Raw genomic sequence first — 14665 nt, forward strand, 5'->3', positions numbered from 1 at the left:
GGAACAGAGGACCAGATTTGGGGATCGTGTGTGTTGGGATGTGACTGCAGGCCTGGCACTGTTTGCGGCAGCTCTGCCCCCCTCAAGTCACCATGCTAGACAACTGGGTAGCAACCCCCTTAGACGTGAGGACAAGTGATGAGGGCAACGCCTCCCCGCTGCACGCCAAAACAGCCCTCCCCGCACACTGCGGACGGTCCCCATTAACAGCAAAGCCTCCGGGAAGGAAGCGTTTTTAAAGTATTATCAGTCACTCACACCTGAGGGTGAATGAGTTTATCACCTCTTTCCTGAGAACAGCGGGAGGGGAGCACACGATGGCTTGGCCAGAGCACCAGGTGGGGATGTGAGGGAGAACAAAGCAGGGGACGGGGCCCAGGAAGACAGTGCGATGCTTCCAGCCTGGCCAAAGTGGATGGACCAGCCTCTGAGAGGTACACGGAGACACCTGCTGGGCTCGGACCAGGCAGGGACCCGGGGCTTCTTGCAGGACGGTGCCCCTGTCCCTGGAAAGGGCCAGCAGGAAAAGCCGTCTCTGGACAGGACGCCGAGGCCTGAGGTGCGGACGAGAGTCGTGCTGTGCCTAGGCCGGCGCTGGGGCCCAGGATCCGCTGTGCCCACAGCAGGACAAGGGGCCAGGCACACCTGCCCCAGAGGCTGGGCAGAGAAGGAGCTGGCGGAGTGCCCCCGACGTTCCTGGTCCCAGGTCCAAGGCAGAAAGGGAGCGGGGTGATGAGACAAGGCTTCTCACACCTACAGGGCAAAGGGCTATTAGCACAAGACGGGTTCCTAGGGCTGGACAGGAAGGACCCCTTTCCCCAAGCCCCGTGCCCACACTGGGCCAGAGGCCCCAGATCTGCTGGTTGAGGGGGGTAGGGGCTTGCACAGCTGTGGGGAAGCGAAGCCAGCGGAGGGTGCAGCCAGCGTTCCCCAGGTTGGGACAACCCAGGCTGAGAACGGGGCTGTGCAAACACAGGCCAGTCGGTGTGAGTGGCGCTGGGCATGTGGCGTCTCCGCAGGGCGGCCACCCCTGCCCTCACCTTGGCATCCAGGGAGTCCACTTTCTTCCTCCACTGGATCCTCCTGGCGGCTGCTGACTCTTTCTGCTCCTCCTCGTTGCAGGCATCAGGGTGGAGACCAGAGGCTCAGGCTTACGGCACAGGGGTCCCCAGACCCCTCCCCCTCCCGAGGGAGGACCCCAGACCCCTCCCCCTCCCAAGGGAGGACCCCAGACCCTCCTCCTCCTCTCTGCCTTCCAGCCCGCAGGCTTATCCAACCCCGTTCCCACGCCCAGAATACGTCCACTACTTTTGGGGCTGCCCCCGCTCTGGCAGGTCATTCTGCCAGGAAAGGTCCCGTGGTGAGGCCTCAGGAGGTACCTGCGGGTCCCCATCTCCTGACTCCTGAGTCTTGCTGATCCACAGGTTGAGCCTCGATGTCACAACCCCCGAGAGCCGCAAGTTCTCCTGAAAAGACAGCTTCCGTGTCGGGGTCGGGTGGGCATCTCCAGGGGCCTGTACCTTGCCCACACCCATCCAGCCCAGGGCGCCGGGCCCGCCCCCCCCTCACTGGGGCTGTGCGCACAGCCAGGGGGACGGGGGCTCACGAGTGGCAGGGAACTCAAGTCAGCGGCAGGTTCTCCCAAACTGACGCACGAAGACGCAGAGCTGTGGCACTGCCCAGACCAGGGGCCGGGATTTGCAGACACCTGAGCCACTCACCTTCCGGCTGGAGGCTGCTCCTCCCCGGCCCTGACCCACCAGCTCCTTCTCAAAGAGGCGGCGCTTGCTGGCGACGTCCACGGGAGCCACCAAGAACTCGGCGCGGGAGGGGCCCGGAGACCTGACTGACTCCGAGCTCTGAAAGCAGAGAGCACAAGCCGTTGACCCTTGAGGATGGGCGCTGACCACGCCCACCACGCAGGGCAGGCGCCCGGCCCCACCCACCTGTACAGCCGTGTGGTATCTCTCCAGCTTCTGGCCCAGTGTGAAGGAGCTGGCTGGGATCTTCATGCTGCTGCTGTGGGACGGAAAGGTAGGACAAGACGAGCCAGGTGAGACCCCCCCGCCCCAAGGGAGACCAGGCCTGCGCCCACACCCCCAGCGCTTCGGCATGTGGCCTCAGTCGCCGAGCGAGACCATGATGACTCGGCCAAAGTGACGATCTACAGACTCTGGGGACTCCCCTGTCCTCCCTAGAAACAATCCATTCAGCAGGACACCGGCCACCAGGCTGCCCCACCCCCGACCAACCCCAACCTGTCCTCAGGCCACCGGACGAGCGGACGAGACTCATGACCCGGCGGTGCCTGCCCTCCTGACACCACGCCGAGGAGCCGGCCAACCGGACACCGTGTGGGTCATACTCCATGCCTTTCCTCATGCTGTCCCCTCGATTCAAAGCTTCCTCCTGCTGGGAAATCTCCCTCTAGTTCAAGTCCTTTCAGATGCCAATCGCTCTGGGACAGAGTCCCCAGCTCTCTGAGGGCCGAGCTCCCGCAGCCATGAGGGGCTCCAGCCGTCCATTCCCATGCCCGTCCCGGCACCTCCGTGCTGTGGGGCTCTTGCACATTTCATGTCTGATGTGAGCTGCTCGAGGGCAGCAGCATGTCTCATCCACCTTGTACCCCAGCACCCATCCCCACTCCCAGTCCTCGCCCAGCACTGCTGCCCTAGAGATAGTCTGGGGGCAGACGGATGCAATGCATGAGCATGAAACTCCCAACGCATGAGCACAGCTACTCTTCAGACCCCATTTGTGGTTGTTGTTGTTGTTTAGAAAAACACACAGTCCTCCAGCTGCTTGCATGGACGCTGTGGGCGGAGGCAGGGGTAGGGGGGAGGTGGAATCGCTCGTCAAGCTTGCAGAGTCCCGGGCGCCCCGCCTGCTGAAGCGGCTTCATCCCGTTCCTGCACTGGTCAGTCTCCCTCCACACCCCTGTGCCTCGGGACAGCCCCGCCCAAGCCCCGCCTCCTCCAAGCAGCTCCCCCCATCCCTTCCCTTGCGCCACATCTCGGGCCTCAGTCCCTCCTGCTAACCCTGCAGCACAAGCAGGACGGAGCAGATGGGAGAGGACAGAGCTTCCGGGCCCCTGACCTGCGGGTTAAGGCTGCCTCTGAGTGGTCTCTCCGGGGGCTCATCTGAAACGAGAAGGAAGGTGCCCACGAGTGGGGTCAGCCTCGGCCTCCTCAAGGGAGGGCTCAGCTGTCAGAACACATCCCCCTCCTGGGGCCTCCCCCTCATCTCCGTTCAACCCCCAGTCCAACCCCCATTAAAGGGTCTGGGACACGGCCCCACCCACCAGGCCGGGTCAGCAGCCCCTCCTTGACGCCCCCAGATCTTCTTGGGGCAGCTGCAACCACCTGCTTCCTGCCTGCGTCCCCACCACCCCGAGCCCCGTAGGGCAGGGCAGGGACAGGCACCGGCCGGCAGCAGGTCTCCCGCCTCTCCCCAGGGCCTGGCACAGCGCGCGGACCGTCAAAAAGTGAGTGAGTGACTCAGTCAACAGAAACCAGGAGTAAATTCTGCCGTAAAGCGACAGGACCAGCCCCGGTCCACGTGATCTGTACTCCTGGGGCAAGGCAGGGCGGCAGGCACCGGGACAGCCCATGGCTCCCCCCACCTGCCCTCCCGGAGGAGGGGCTCTCCCCGCAGTCCACCTGCGCCGCCCTCCTGCAGGCTAGCTGTACCCACCACCTGGGGCTGCTGGGTCTCGTCCACACCCGCCTCCAGCCATTAACCGGTGCTTCACTTGATTCAACCGCATCTGCTCTCGGCCACCGTTGGGCACCCAAAAGCCCTGTGTCTGCTACAACGTCCCTGGTGTCTAACCCAGGGCCCTGGGCCGTAACGGGGGCTGCTTTCCTCGGCATGCCCTCCAGCGGACAGGAGACAAAGGGACCCGGGCCTCACCCGAAAGGAGATGGTCCTGGGGCTGGAGCGCTTCAGGGAGCTGCTGTAGGTGGCCTGGGTGGGCGAGGGTGTGTCCGCCTCGTCCTCCTTGCTGGGGATTTTCAACTGGATGGAGAAGAGGGAGTATCACACGGAAGGCCAGGGCACCCCAATCCCGAGCTGCCACGGGGCACCACTGGCCTGGCCCATCCCAGGAGCTGCAGGGGGAAGCAGGTAGCAAGACAGTCCCGTGCCTCCTGCCCCTCTGCTGTGGGGAGGGCGGACCCAGTCCCGGGGCCAGGCCACGAGGCAGGGCTTTCAGGGGGACTTCTAGAAGGATCTGAGGCTTCCCACGGGTCCACGAGGGCCTGCAGTCTGGGCCCTGGCTGAGGATGCGGCACGGGGTACCAGGTGCTCCCCGGTGCACAGCTGACGCCCCCGCCCCCGGGTCCGCTATCCTGACCGTGGTGGAGCAGGTAGGGAGAGGGAACTGCCGAGGCCGGCCTAGAGGCGGGAGGACAGGACTAGAAGGGAGGGCGGAGGGCGGGGGGCGGGAGGGCAGGGGCACTGCCAACCTGGAGAGTGATGGGTGGGAGGTGACAAGTCCCAGCCGGACGCTCTGCCCCCTGCCCCCGCAGCCCCGCCGAGGGCGGGGGCTCCTGCTTGGGGCCGGCCCTCCCCTGCCCCTTGGGGGTGGACGGGCTCTGCGCAGAGGCTGGCCGCTCCTGGGCCCGGGGCTGCCCTGGGGCCGCCGCCCTCGCTGGGGCCCGCCGCATCTCAGGGGCCGGGGTCTTCTCAAAGACTGCTGCTTTCTCAGACGTCAGTCTCTTTTCTGAGTCCGACATCTTCCCTGGGGAGGGCAGCTTCTCCAAGACACTTGTTTCTTCCAGAACCAACGTCTTTCCCGAGATGGTTCTTTTCTCCAACACTGCAATCTTCTGGGACACAGACACTTTCTCAGGGCTGGCAGTCTTCCCGGAGGTGGAGACTTCCTTGGAGTCCAGGCTCTTTTCGGGCGCTAATGTCTTCTCTGGGGCAGAGGGCTTCTCTGAGTCCCCCTTCCTGCTGCATCCCGGCTCCCTGCCCACCAAGCTCTCCTCCTCCCGGACCCAGGAGCTCTGCCGCTCCCGGCTCAGTCTCCGGCGAAGCAGCAGCCCCATCTCCTTCTCGGGCGCTGGGGGCAGCTGCCCCGCCTGCCCAGTGCCCGCGCCATCCTCCTCCTCTGTGTCCAGCTGCTCCCGGACGGGGGCCTGTGCGACCTCCGCCTCCCGCTGCCTCTGCCTCCGCTCCTGCCGTGCCCTGAGGACGGCCCACACGTCCTCACCGCTGGAGTCTAGGGGTGGTTGGGGGGAGACCTCCGTTTCCTCCACGCTCGGCAGTCTGAGTTGAAAGATGGGAGATGGGGCGGGAGACAGAGTCAGAGGCCGGCAGAGGTGGGAGAGACACTGGGGTGCCCTCCGACCCAGTGAAGATGCCTCTGGGGCCACGTGGGAGGTGCGAGGAAGGAAGGCCGAGGGCCCCGCCGGAACCACCATCGCTTAAATCAGGAACCCTTTTATCTGCTTTACGCATCGGGCTTCTGAGGTATCCTTTGAACAAAGCACATGATGCTTTTCAAAGAAATGCATAAACCCCTGAAAGGTGCGACCATTCCATGCTCAGCCCCACTCAACAAACACCTCATCTGTGCCAGGCCCCGCCCCTTGCGGCTTAGATCAGGACCAGAGACAGCCAGGGAGCTGCCACAGGTCACACAGCTAATGGGCGGTGGAGCTGGGAGTAGAACCCAGGCCTCTGACGTGCCTCCCAGCCCCTGTCAGCCACTGCGTGTAGCTCAGGACGCACACCTTGTGGTCCCTCCTCTGGGGGACCCAGGGGAACAAGGGCCCTCAGCCTCCAGCAAAGGAGCCTCTTCCGTCCCCACCACCTGCTCGCCGTGCGACTTGGAGCAGGTTAGCAGGTTAGTTCACTGTCTGAGCCTGTTTCCCAGCCTGCAGACTGGGCTTGTTCGGAGGCGAGAGGAGACTCATGGCAGGAGCGGGCGCCGTCCTGACAGACAGGAGCATCCGGTGAACAAGGCCCTTCTCCGCCTTCCCCTCTCGACCCTCAGATCTGGTGGCCAGACCGGCCCCCGCGCTCCTGCGGTCAGAGGCGGACCACGGAGGGTCCGGGTTAGAGGGAGGCAGCCGGCTTGAACGCAGAGAGTTGGCCCCGGGGCCCGACAGATGTGGACGACACCCGTGGCCCCCGCTCTCCAGTTGGACAACCCGTGTGCTCTCTGATCAGCTTCTCCACCTGTGAGACGGGTCAGGACCCTCCCTCTCGGGAGCCTGGAAGGACTGAGCTACGCTCACAAAACGTCCAGCAAAGGCTGCGCATCTCATGAACACTGGTCTCACTGGCTGTCCTGGTGAGGGTAGGACCCACGGAAGTCCAGCCTGGTTCCCGCCCGTCATCCGGGACCGGGACACCGCCTCCCCACCCCCGCACCTCTCTGGGGCCGCCGCGTCTCCGTCCTGGGCCGGCTGGGCCACCTGGTCGTCCGTGGTGGAGCTCAGGCTCCGGTGTCGCCGCCGCCGTTCCCTCTCCTGTTCCTCTTCGTCCTCCAGGGTCCACTGCCTGGCCAGGCTAGGGGGGGACAGGGGTCAGCCCACATGGCCCGCCACCCCAGCCTACGCAGCGACACCCCCAGGGGGCGCTGGGCTGGACTCCACCCTGGACCCCCGAGGTGGATGGGGGCCCCTCCTCTGCGGCGCCCAGGGATGTGGGAGGGCAGGTGCAGCTCTGCCTGAAGGAGGTGGGTGAACCTGACAAGCTGCCCTCTCTCTCTGGTCCGGGGACTTAGATGACATCCCTCAGTGGACAATCGCAGAGAAACGACCTCAGCTACACAGCTCCCTGTGGGACTTCTCGGCTCTCCAGAGGGGGAGACTCCCCACTGAGACCGGTTACAGCCGGGGAGGGCCCGGCAGCACTCCCTTCACCTCCCAGGAGCCCCGGCAGCCTCTTTGGCTCCCGAGAACCAGCTCTCGGGTGCCGGGGGCAGGGGCCACACCCTGCTTTTGGTTCCTGCATCACAGGGCTTACCAGCCAGCCACCCCCGCCGTCAATCACGCAGCCACCCAACCTCCTGTCCCTGCAAACAGCCCTCCCCCATCACCTCCACCGCCCTGCCCACCCGTCATCCTTATCCACCTACCTCCCCCCAACCCATCCCCACCCTCCATCCCAACCAAAGAGCAAATATCCCAAAGGAACTGTGCTGGGCCAGCGCCCCGTCGGAAACTGCGGCTTCACAGACCAGGGCAGGGCCCCTGCCTTGGAGACACCTGCCAAATACTGAGAAAGACAAGTGTGTCCACCAGTAGCCCCCCAGCTCTGCGCAGGGAGGGAAGGGTTACTGGGGCCGCAGCGTCAGCAGAGGCCCCAGCAGAGCCTGAACGTGGGCTGGATCTCAGGAAGGGGGACAGGCCAGGGCCGGGAGAAACCCGAGGCCCAGGCAGAGGGGAGGGACGAGCAAGCCTGGTGGTCAGAGGTGGGGGCTTGCAGGGCAGGGAGGCCGTGCTTCACCCAGAGCCGCAGGAGAAGCTTAGGCCGTGAGGGCTGGGAGTGGCCCCCCAGTGATGTCTGGGGCACCGGTCAGAAGGGCCTCTGCTTGGCCCTCCTGCCCGCAGGCAAGTCCCTTCCTTGCCTCCGTGTTCCTCCCCAAGAGGAGCACCCACACGACGGCGCTGATCTTTTATTCCAAGTCCAGCATCACATCTGCTGATCTGATCGTCACTAAACTCACAGGTTTTGAGCACTGTCTACAGGCAGGCAGGTTCCAGGGACCGGGAAGGAGCCCGACGGGGTTCTGCCCTTTGGGGCGCGTGCCAGGTGGGGGAGTCAGACAGGGAGCAAGGAGCCCGCCCGTGAACAAAACATCAGGAAGAGACGGAGGACGAGAGAAGGCGCCTGGAGCGGAGAGGGCCCCAAGGACCAGAGGGGCTGGGTCTGGTGGCAGCGTTCCGGGGTGAGGGGGTAGCACAGCACAGGCCTTGGCCGGATGGCTGTGCTCAGGGGCCGGGAGCCAGGGCAGAAGGGACAGGGGAGAGCATGGGTTTATTCCAGGGTGTGGGGAGACACTGGATAGTTTCACACCGAGGGGGACATGGTAAGACTTATTATGGTCACTATTTTAAACCTCTCCAGCTGCTGTATGGTGACAGGACTGCAGAAGGCAAAGGAGAGGGACTGGGCTGGGGGTGGGGGGGTTGGGGGCCTTGCCAGGGCGCAAGCTACGGTGATGTTACCTGGGGTGGTGACCGTGAGATGGGAAAAGTGATGGATTCGGGGCACATTTTGAAGACAGAGCCAACTGGGTTTGCTGATGGGCTGGATGGGGATGAGGGGCGAGGAAATGAGAAAAATCAAGGAAAACTAGATTTTCTGGCCTGAGCAGTTCCTGGTACCTGCTCTTAGAAGGCTGGGGACCATTAGGGAGGAAGGGGTTTGGCGAGATGTCCGCGGGAGGAAACCCGGGAGGAGCTGAGCTGGAGAGGAGCCAGCCCTGTCCACACCGCTGGAAGGGCAAGACCACCAGGAGGCAGTGTTGAGCACAGAGGCTTCCGGACCCTTAGAAAGAACCCGACTGGACAAGTAAGGGGAGAAGGGGACCCGAGAAAGAGGAGCTGGTGACGGCCGGCAACTCTGCTGAGAAGGTTTAACGAGAAGAAAAGACACCAAGATGAGACGGTAGCTGGAGGAGGACGTGGACGCCAAGATTGCTGTCTTAATTGAGGTGTCATTTACGTACAGTAAACACACAGATCTTAAGTCATGTTTTCTTTTTCAAGATGGGCAAATGAGGCAGAGCGAGAGGGTACGAAAGGTTTGAAAAGAAAGTGTGAAGAAGCTGCCCTGCAGGGAGAGAAAAGACCACCGGACGGGGCGCATCCACCACGGCACGCGGAACGCACAGGCGCCACCAAATGTGGAACCGAGTGCAAGTGTCAACCTCGGAGGGCAGGGCGTTCCTCCCCCCTGGGTGGGCGGGGTCCGCCAGATCTCCGCCTCGATAAGCAAGAGCGCAAAGGGGGAGCAAATCCTAGGCACCCCCGAACGGCAATCCGCCCATCGCCCCAGGCAACCTTCCAGAACCGCCCAAGTCTGGTGTCAGGGTAGCTCTTGGTGAAAACCTCAGCTCCTCCCGCTCCTCAGGTCTGTACTCCACCTGCGTGGGGATGGGGCAGGGCTCCAATCTAGGACCCACGGCCTTGACCACGGGGTTTAAACCAGATTCCCCAGGGCCTCCATGATCATTCATTCATTCATTCACTCACTCACTCCACGGGAACCCACGGTTCCTTCTGGCCAGGCCCCAATGCCCCACCCCTTCCTCGCTGCCCGGGTCCAGAGGAGAAAGGTCCACTTCAGCTCGCTTTCCTCTGGACCCACCGAACCGAGTGCACAGTGTGGGGCCAGCCGTGCCCTGCAAAGCTGAGGGACCCCGCCGCCCCGAGGGAGGCCGGCCCACCGAGCGGGGGCACCTCCCCCGACAGGCGCATCTGGGCTGGAGCCCCCAGGATGCCTTGGGCCCGAGCACAGGCCGCTCAGCCCTCAGGGGAGCCACCTGTGTGTTTGTGGGACCTGGGACAAGGCGGTGTGTGATCCGTCAGAGCCTGGTCTCGGGAAGTGACTCACCCCAGGCTGGTCCTCGCCCTGAGGGTCTCGGGGCCCGTCCTCGAGTGACCCCCAGCTTTGCCCCAAGACCCCGCCGCTCACCCAGGGGACGTGGTCACCCCTCACCCCCACCCCGGGAGAAACGCTGTCTCCACCAAGCAAAGAGCTCCTCCTCTAAAGAGGAGAAAATGGGGAGGAGAGGGCAGGAGGGGTGAAGGCCAGGCTTCTGGGCGGCTCCACGGGAGCCCCAGGAACAAACAAGCAGCAACGAAGGGCTTCACTCAGGAGCACACAAGTACCTGTTGACTACAGTGACTAACCGATCAATAAATAAGGGCAGGAGCGCGGGCTCTGACATGTGCTCACACAACGCTGGGCGCTGCTCCCAGCGGCTCCCAGATACCTCTGATAAGAGGCCCCCGGCAGCCCTGAGGGACGGGCGGGTCACCCCCATTCTGCAGGTGAGGACTCTGAGGCCATGGGGGTCAATAACGTTCCCAGGACGGGCCAGCCAGTAAAAGAAGGAACGAAGCTTCCAACATAGGCCAGCCTCTTAGGCACACGGCTAAAGGCCGGGAAGGATGTCCTGCCACCTTCCCGGGAGCCCAGCAGCTGAAGAGGCAGGGGGAGCAAGGGGTCCGGGACGGCCTCGGAAAGCGTGGGACCCTCCAGCCCAGCACAGGCCTGAGCTCGTGGCGCAGCCTGGGGAAGCAGGGTTGGGGAAACCCAGCCGCCAACACGTCGCCCTCTCGGGCGCCAGGGCCAGGCCAGGGTGGACCGTGTAGGTCCCGCACCCCGGGCAGTCCCAGCCACTATCACCAGCTGATGCCGCAGCCCTGGGCGGCCGTCCCGCCACCAGCTCCCTCTCAACAGCCCTTTCCTCCACCTCCTGGCCCTCCTCTGGGGACACACATCCCTCTCTTTGCCTCCAGGTAGGACTGCTAGCCGCCCTACTCCGGACCTCACCGGCTCCATTCTTAGGGCAAGGGACCTCCTTCTCCCTTAACTAGTTCTGGAAGACCTTCTGCCCTGCTGCTCAGGCCAGAGCTGGCTCTGCTCCCTCCCAAGGGCCACGCTTCCTGAGCTCTATCCTCGCAGTCAGCAGCAGCTGAGTGCAGGGGTGTAAGTGCTGGCAGCTTTACCAGGAGGACCCTTCTTTCCCCAATTGAATCGCACATAGGAACCCATTATACGACAGACCGAGGCTCAGCTGCCCTGGTTAAAGCAGGGGAAGGGTGTGAAGGCTGCCCCAGAGCATTCTGTGGAAGCCTGGGGCTCAAAGAGCAAGGATTTGCGGAACTTGGAAGGAGAAAAGGGAGCTCAGGCCTGGCACCGGGCTGAGAGACGCAGTTCTGATTAGCTGCGTGACCTTGGGCCAGTCTGCAGCCTCTGAGGGGGGACAGGCCTTCCACGTGACAAGGGGCCACGCCGGGTGGTCCATGAGGTCCCTTCTAGCCCTGCTGGTCTAGGGAGAGGTGTCAGGGAGAACTGAGCAGCTCGGGAGGTGGCAGGGCTGCTCAAGACCCAGGCAGGGAGATGATTAATCCCGCCCCCCCCCCCCCCCCCCGCTGCTCCAGACCCACCCCTGGGCCCCCGCCGACGAGCCCGCCCAGCCTCACCCTCACCAGGCCAGCCCAGGGAGGAGAGGGCAAGGCTGCTGACCAGGGCACCCGGCCAGGCAGCTCACCACTGCCCCGCCCCAGGGCTAGAGCGTCTGAATTTCTACTCACCAAGGACAGGCGGCAGGCTGGCCCTCAGCTGCCCACCTGGGCCCCGTCTGGGGCCACGGTCCTCGCACCCTGCTCAGCGCCCCCCCAAACCCGACCCCGGGACGGCCCGGGAGCCTCCGTTGACAGTGACTCACGGCCCTTCCCTCCTGCCAGCTGAGGCTTGTTCGCCAGGGAGCAGTAGGGCGGGAGGGTCCTCGGCTCCAGCTGCCTCAGGGGCAAGCGTTGGCCACAGCTGTGTCTGCCCACAGGGCTGGGGAGGGCCAGGGGGCAGGGCCAGGGCTGGTCCCCGGGGCTTCCCGCTGCCTAGCGATCGCCACCCCCTGCAGCCACGGGAGACTGGGGCCACCTGAGCAGGGGACCAGCTAAGACCAGACCCTGCTCGCACTTTAAAAGTTCCAGCGCCCCACTGCCACCTGGCGCACACCCTGACACACATCCGGGCATGTCTCAGACACAAAGTCACACACATCCCAGCAGACCGGGGGCTCCTGACTCAGCCATGTCTGCTTTGTGTTTGGTTTTTTTTTTGTTTTTTTTTTTGCGGTACACGGGTCTCTCACCGTTGTGGCCTCTCCCGTCGCGGAGCACAGGCTCCGGACGCGCAGGCTCAGCGGCCATGGCTCACGGGCCCAGCCGCTCTGCGGCATGTGGGATCTTCCCGGACCGGGGCACGAACCCGTGTCCCCTGCATCGGCAGGTGGACTCTCAACCACTGCGCCACCAGGGAAGCCCTGCTTTGTGTTTTTAGCCCAATGCCCTGCGCTGTGGTCTTCAATGGACATCCAAATGGACTCGGACTCCCAAGGCCCAAACTCGGCAATGTCAGAACTTACCATCCACCCAGACGTGTCCACACTACACACCCCAACAGACAGGCCCCGCCTGGAAGCAGAGACGCTCCCAAGTCAACGCCGGCACCGTGACCCACACGCAGAGTCCGAGACCTTGACCCCCAGCTCCACCCACAGTACAGACCCTCCCTGGGTGTGTCCAGCCTCTGAGGCGGCCGGGCCCCTGTCTAGGGCACCGAGCTCCTCCTTTCTTGGGGCGTATCCTTCCCCTCTCTAGACCCCGCGGGCCCCTCTGCAGCGGGGTGACCGGGCAACTGTGCTTCAGAGCAGTGAGGTCTGAGGGTCTGGGAGGCCCGCGGCCCTGGAGAAGCTCTGGAGCCCTTGGGAAGGGGGTGGGGAGGCCAGAGGCCTTGCTGGGGAAGGCCTGGGGGGGCAGCTCCGTGCCTGTAAAGGCAGCCTGGGCCTCCACCCACACGCCCACCTGAAAGCGGTCGGCTTCTACCCGCTAGAACCTTCCGGGCTCCCATCTACTACGTGGGCCTGTCTCCTGAGGGGGCAGTGCGGGGGGGGGGGGGGGTCGCAGGTGAAGATGCTCATGGAAGCACCTCTGGAGGGAGGTGCAGGGTGGCCCCAAGGGGTTCAGGGGTCACCAACCACATGAGGGGGGCTGCCTTCTGGACACGCCCCCAGGCTTCTCTGACCCTGACAGATGTCCCGCAGGCAGGGATACGACACCCAGTGCCCAGGCCCTGGGGAGGATAAGCTCACAAATAAAGGCTGAAGCCCAGAGGGGGGCAGAAGCTGTGGTGAGGTCACCCAGCCCAGACCCCACCCCGAAATGCCACACTCGGAACGCGAGCCTCATCAGTGGGAGGGCATCTGTCTCCCCCCCCCCCCCCCCCCCCGCCCCGGTGCTGTTCACCAACGCTCCCCGGTGGTGCTGCCCTGCTCCTGGCGCGGCGCCCCCTCCTCCTCCCCGGGCGGGGCCCCTCAAACTCTCTACAGAGAAACGCGGGCCGTCAGGGGGCTTCTCGGGAAATGAGGCTGGGCCATAACTCCAGAACGCCTCCCCAGTGCCCCGAACCGGCCTCTAGGGGCCGACAGCCCACCCCAGGCACCCTGCTTGTGCCTCAGCTCCCAAGGGGAGGAAAGAGGCGGTGGGGCAGACGGAACACCTGCGAGCTGCCAGGTGTGGCCCCGACTCTGTGGCCCCCAGGGGCGGCCAGGCCCCCGGGCTCACCTGGACAGCTTGGCCCAGTTCTTCCTGCTGACTGACATGTCGCCGGAGCCCGGGCTCCCGCCGCGTGCTTCGTGTCCGCTCGGCGCCGCCCCGCGCGCAACCCGCCCGCCGCCGGCGCAGGTAGGCTCACCTGGCCTCTTATCCCCCCGGCCTGCGTCCCGCGCAGCCGCGCGCCGCCTGCTGCCCCGGATTGGCCTGTGGGTAGGCGCGTCGCAGAAGGAGCCGCCCCGGTCCCCGCCCCGGCCACCCGGCCGCGCGCCCAGGACGGGCTGCCGCACGTATGCTCCGACGGACGGACGGGTGGACGAGAGCCCGGGCCGCGCGGGGCGGGGCGGGGCGGGGGTGGGGACTTCCTGCTCGGGACCTGTCCGACCAGCCCGCCCGGCCGCTCCCTCCCACAAGTGCCGCGGCCCGGGGCCGGGTCCCGGGGACGGACCCGCTCTCCGCCCGCCAACCGGCTCGGCCCCGAGAATCCCAGACGGGAGGCGGGCGGGTAGGTGGGAGCCGGCGCGCGTCTGAAGTCTGGAGAGCCCTCCCGACTCTAAGCTCCGGCCCGCCGCTCCGAGACCCCGGGAGAGCGCGGGGCGCGCTTCCTCTGCGCCGCGCGCAAAACTGCAGGCACGCCCGGGGCAAAGCCCACCCCTCCCGAAAGGAGAGCCTGGGTTCCATTCTGCACACCCTGGAGTGCCTCCGGCTCTGAAAAAGCCAAGACGTCGGAGGCGTCTCCTCGCAGGCTGGTCTGGACTTTGGGCTGGAGGGGGCTGGGTGTGGAACCAGGCGGGGGAAGCTCGGCTTTCCCCGGAAGGGAGCAGTGGACAGGGAACTAGCAGTGGAGTTTTGGAGCAAGTGAGGCACCACCTGGCTCCCTTTAAGTGCGCATCCGGCTACCGGTGCCACTCGCGCTGCCCTGCCCGCCCGGGAGCCGGCCTCAGGGAGACCAGGGATGGTCAGTCCCCAAGTTGTGGAGTCTTATCTTCCCGACGCATCAGAACTGTTGCAGCCCCAGGCACCAGCAGGAGAAGAGGGAGGCGGAACTGACAGCGTCTGCCCTGCTGGGTCTCGCTGACCAGCCTGGCCTCCCCGTGGCACTGATCCAGAGCTGGTGGTCTCTACAATACCCTCCAGCTCTGAGATCTCCCAGTAAAGGGCAAGCCAGCCGCTAAGCAGAAGCTGGGACACACACACACAGCTGGCCTGCTAAGGCATCTCCGTCCCCAAATGCCCCCTCCTCCAGGGAGCCTTCCTTCTTGGCCAAAGGAGGTGAGGAGTGAGGTTCAAGGAATGAGAGCTGGACTGGGAGCCTGGAGATGGGGCTTTGAGCTCTGACATGTATGAAACATGTGATGTGGGGC

At 64.8% G+C, this 14665-nt stretch overlaps 1 protein-coding gene across 2 annotated transcripts; it reads right to left on the bottom strand.

The window, feature by feature from the left end:
* Positions 1-261: 261 nt before the first annotated feature.
* On the bottom strand, positions 262-13443 carry LAD1 (ladinin 1). 2 transcript variants are annotated; one of them, XM_067729874.1, is made up of 10 exons: positions 13314-13443; positions 6382-6519; positions 4467-5271; positions 3913-4017; positions 3097-3140; positions 1947-2019; positions 1722-1859; positions 1380-1466; positions 1041-1112; positions 262-753 (listed from the first exon to the last, which is right to left on the bottom strand). In XM_067729874.1, exons 1-10 carry the CDS (start codon positions 13349-13351, stop codon positions 748-750), a joined length of 1506 nt encoding a protein of 501 aa, XP_067585975.1. In that variant the 5' UTR covers positions 13352-13443; the 3' UTR covers positions 262-747. The 2 variants fall into 2 exon arrangements, with proteins under 2 accessions (XP_067585975.1, XP_067585974.1); XM_067729873.1 differs by lacking the exon at positions 13314-13443 and adding an exon at positions 11417-11727 and having other exon boundaries at positions 1041-1109.
* Positions 13444-14665: the final 1222 nt, after the last annotated feature.

Source organism: Pseudorca crassidens, chromosome 2 (genome assembly GCF_039906515.1).
Source record: "Pseudorca crassidens isolate mPseCra1 chromosome 2, mPseCra1.hap1, whole genome shotgun sequence".
NCBI lineage: Eukaryota > Metazoa > Chordata > Mammalia > Artiodactyla > Delphinidae > Pseudorca > Pseudorca crassidens.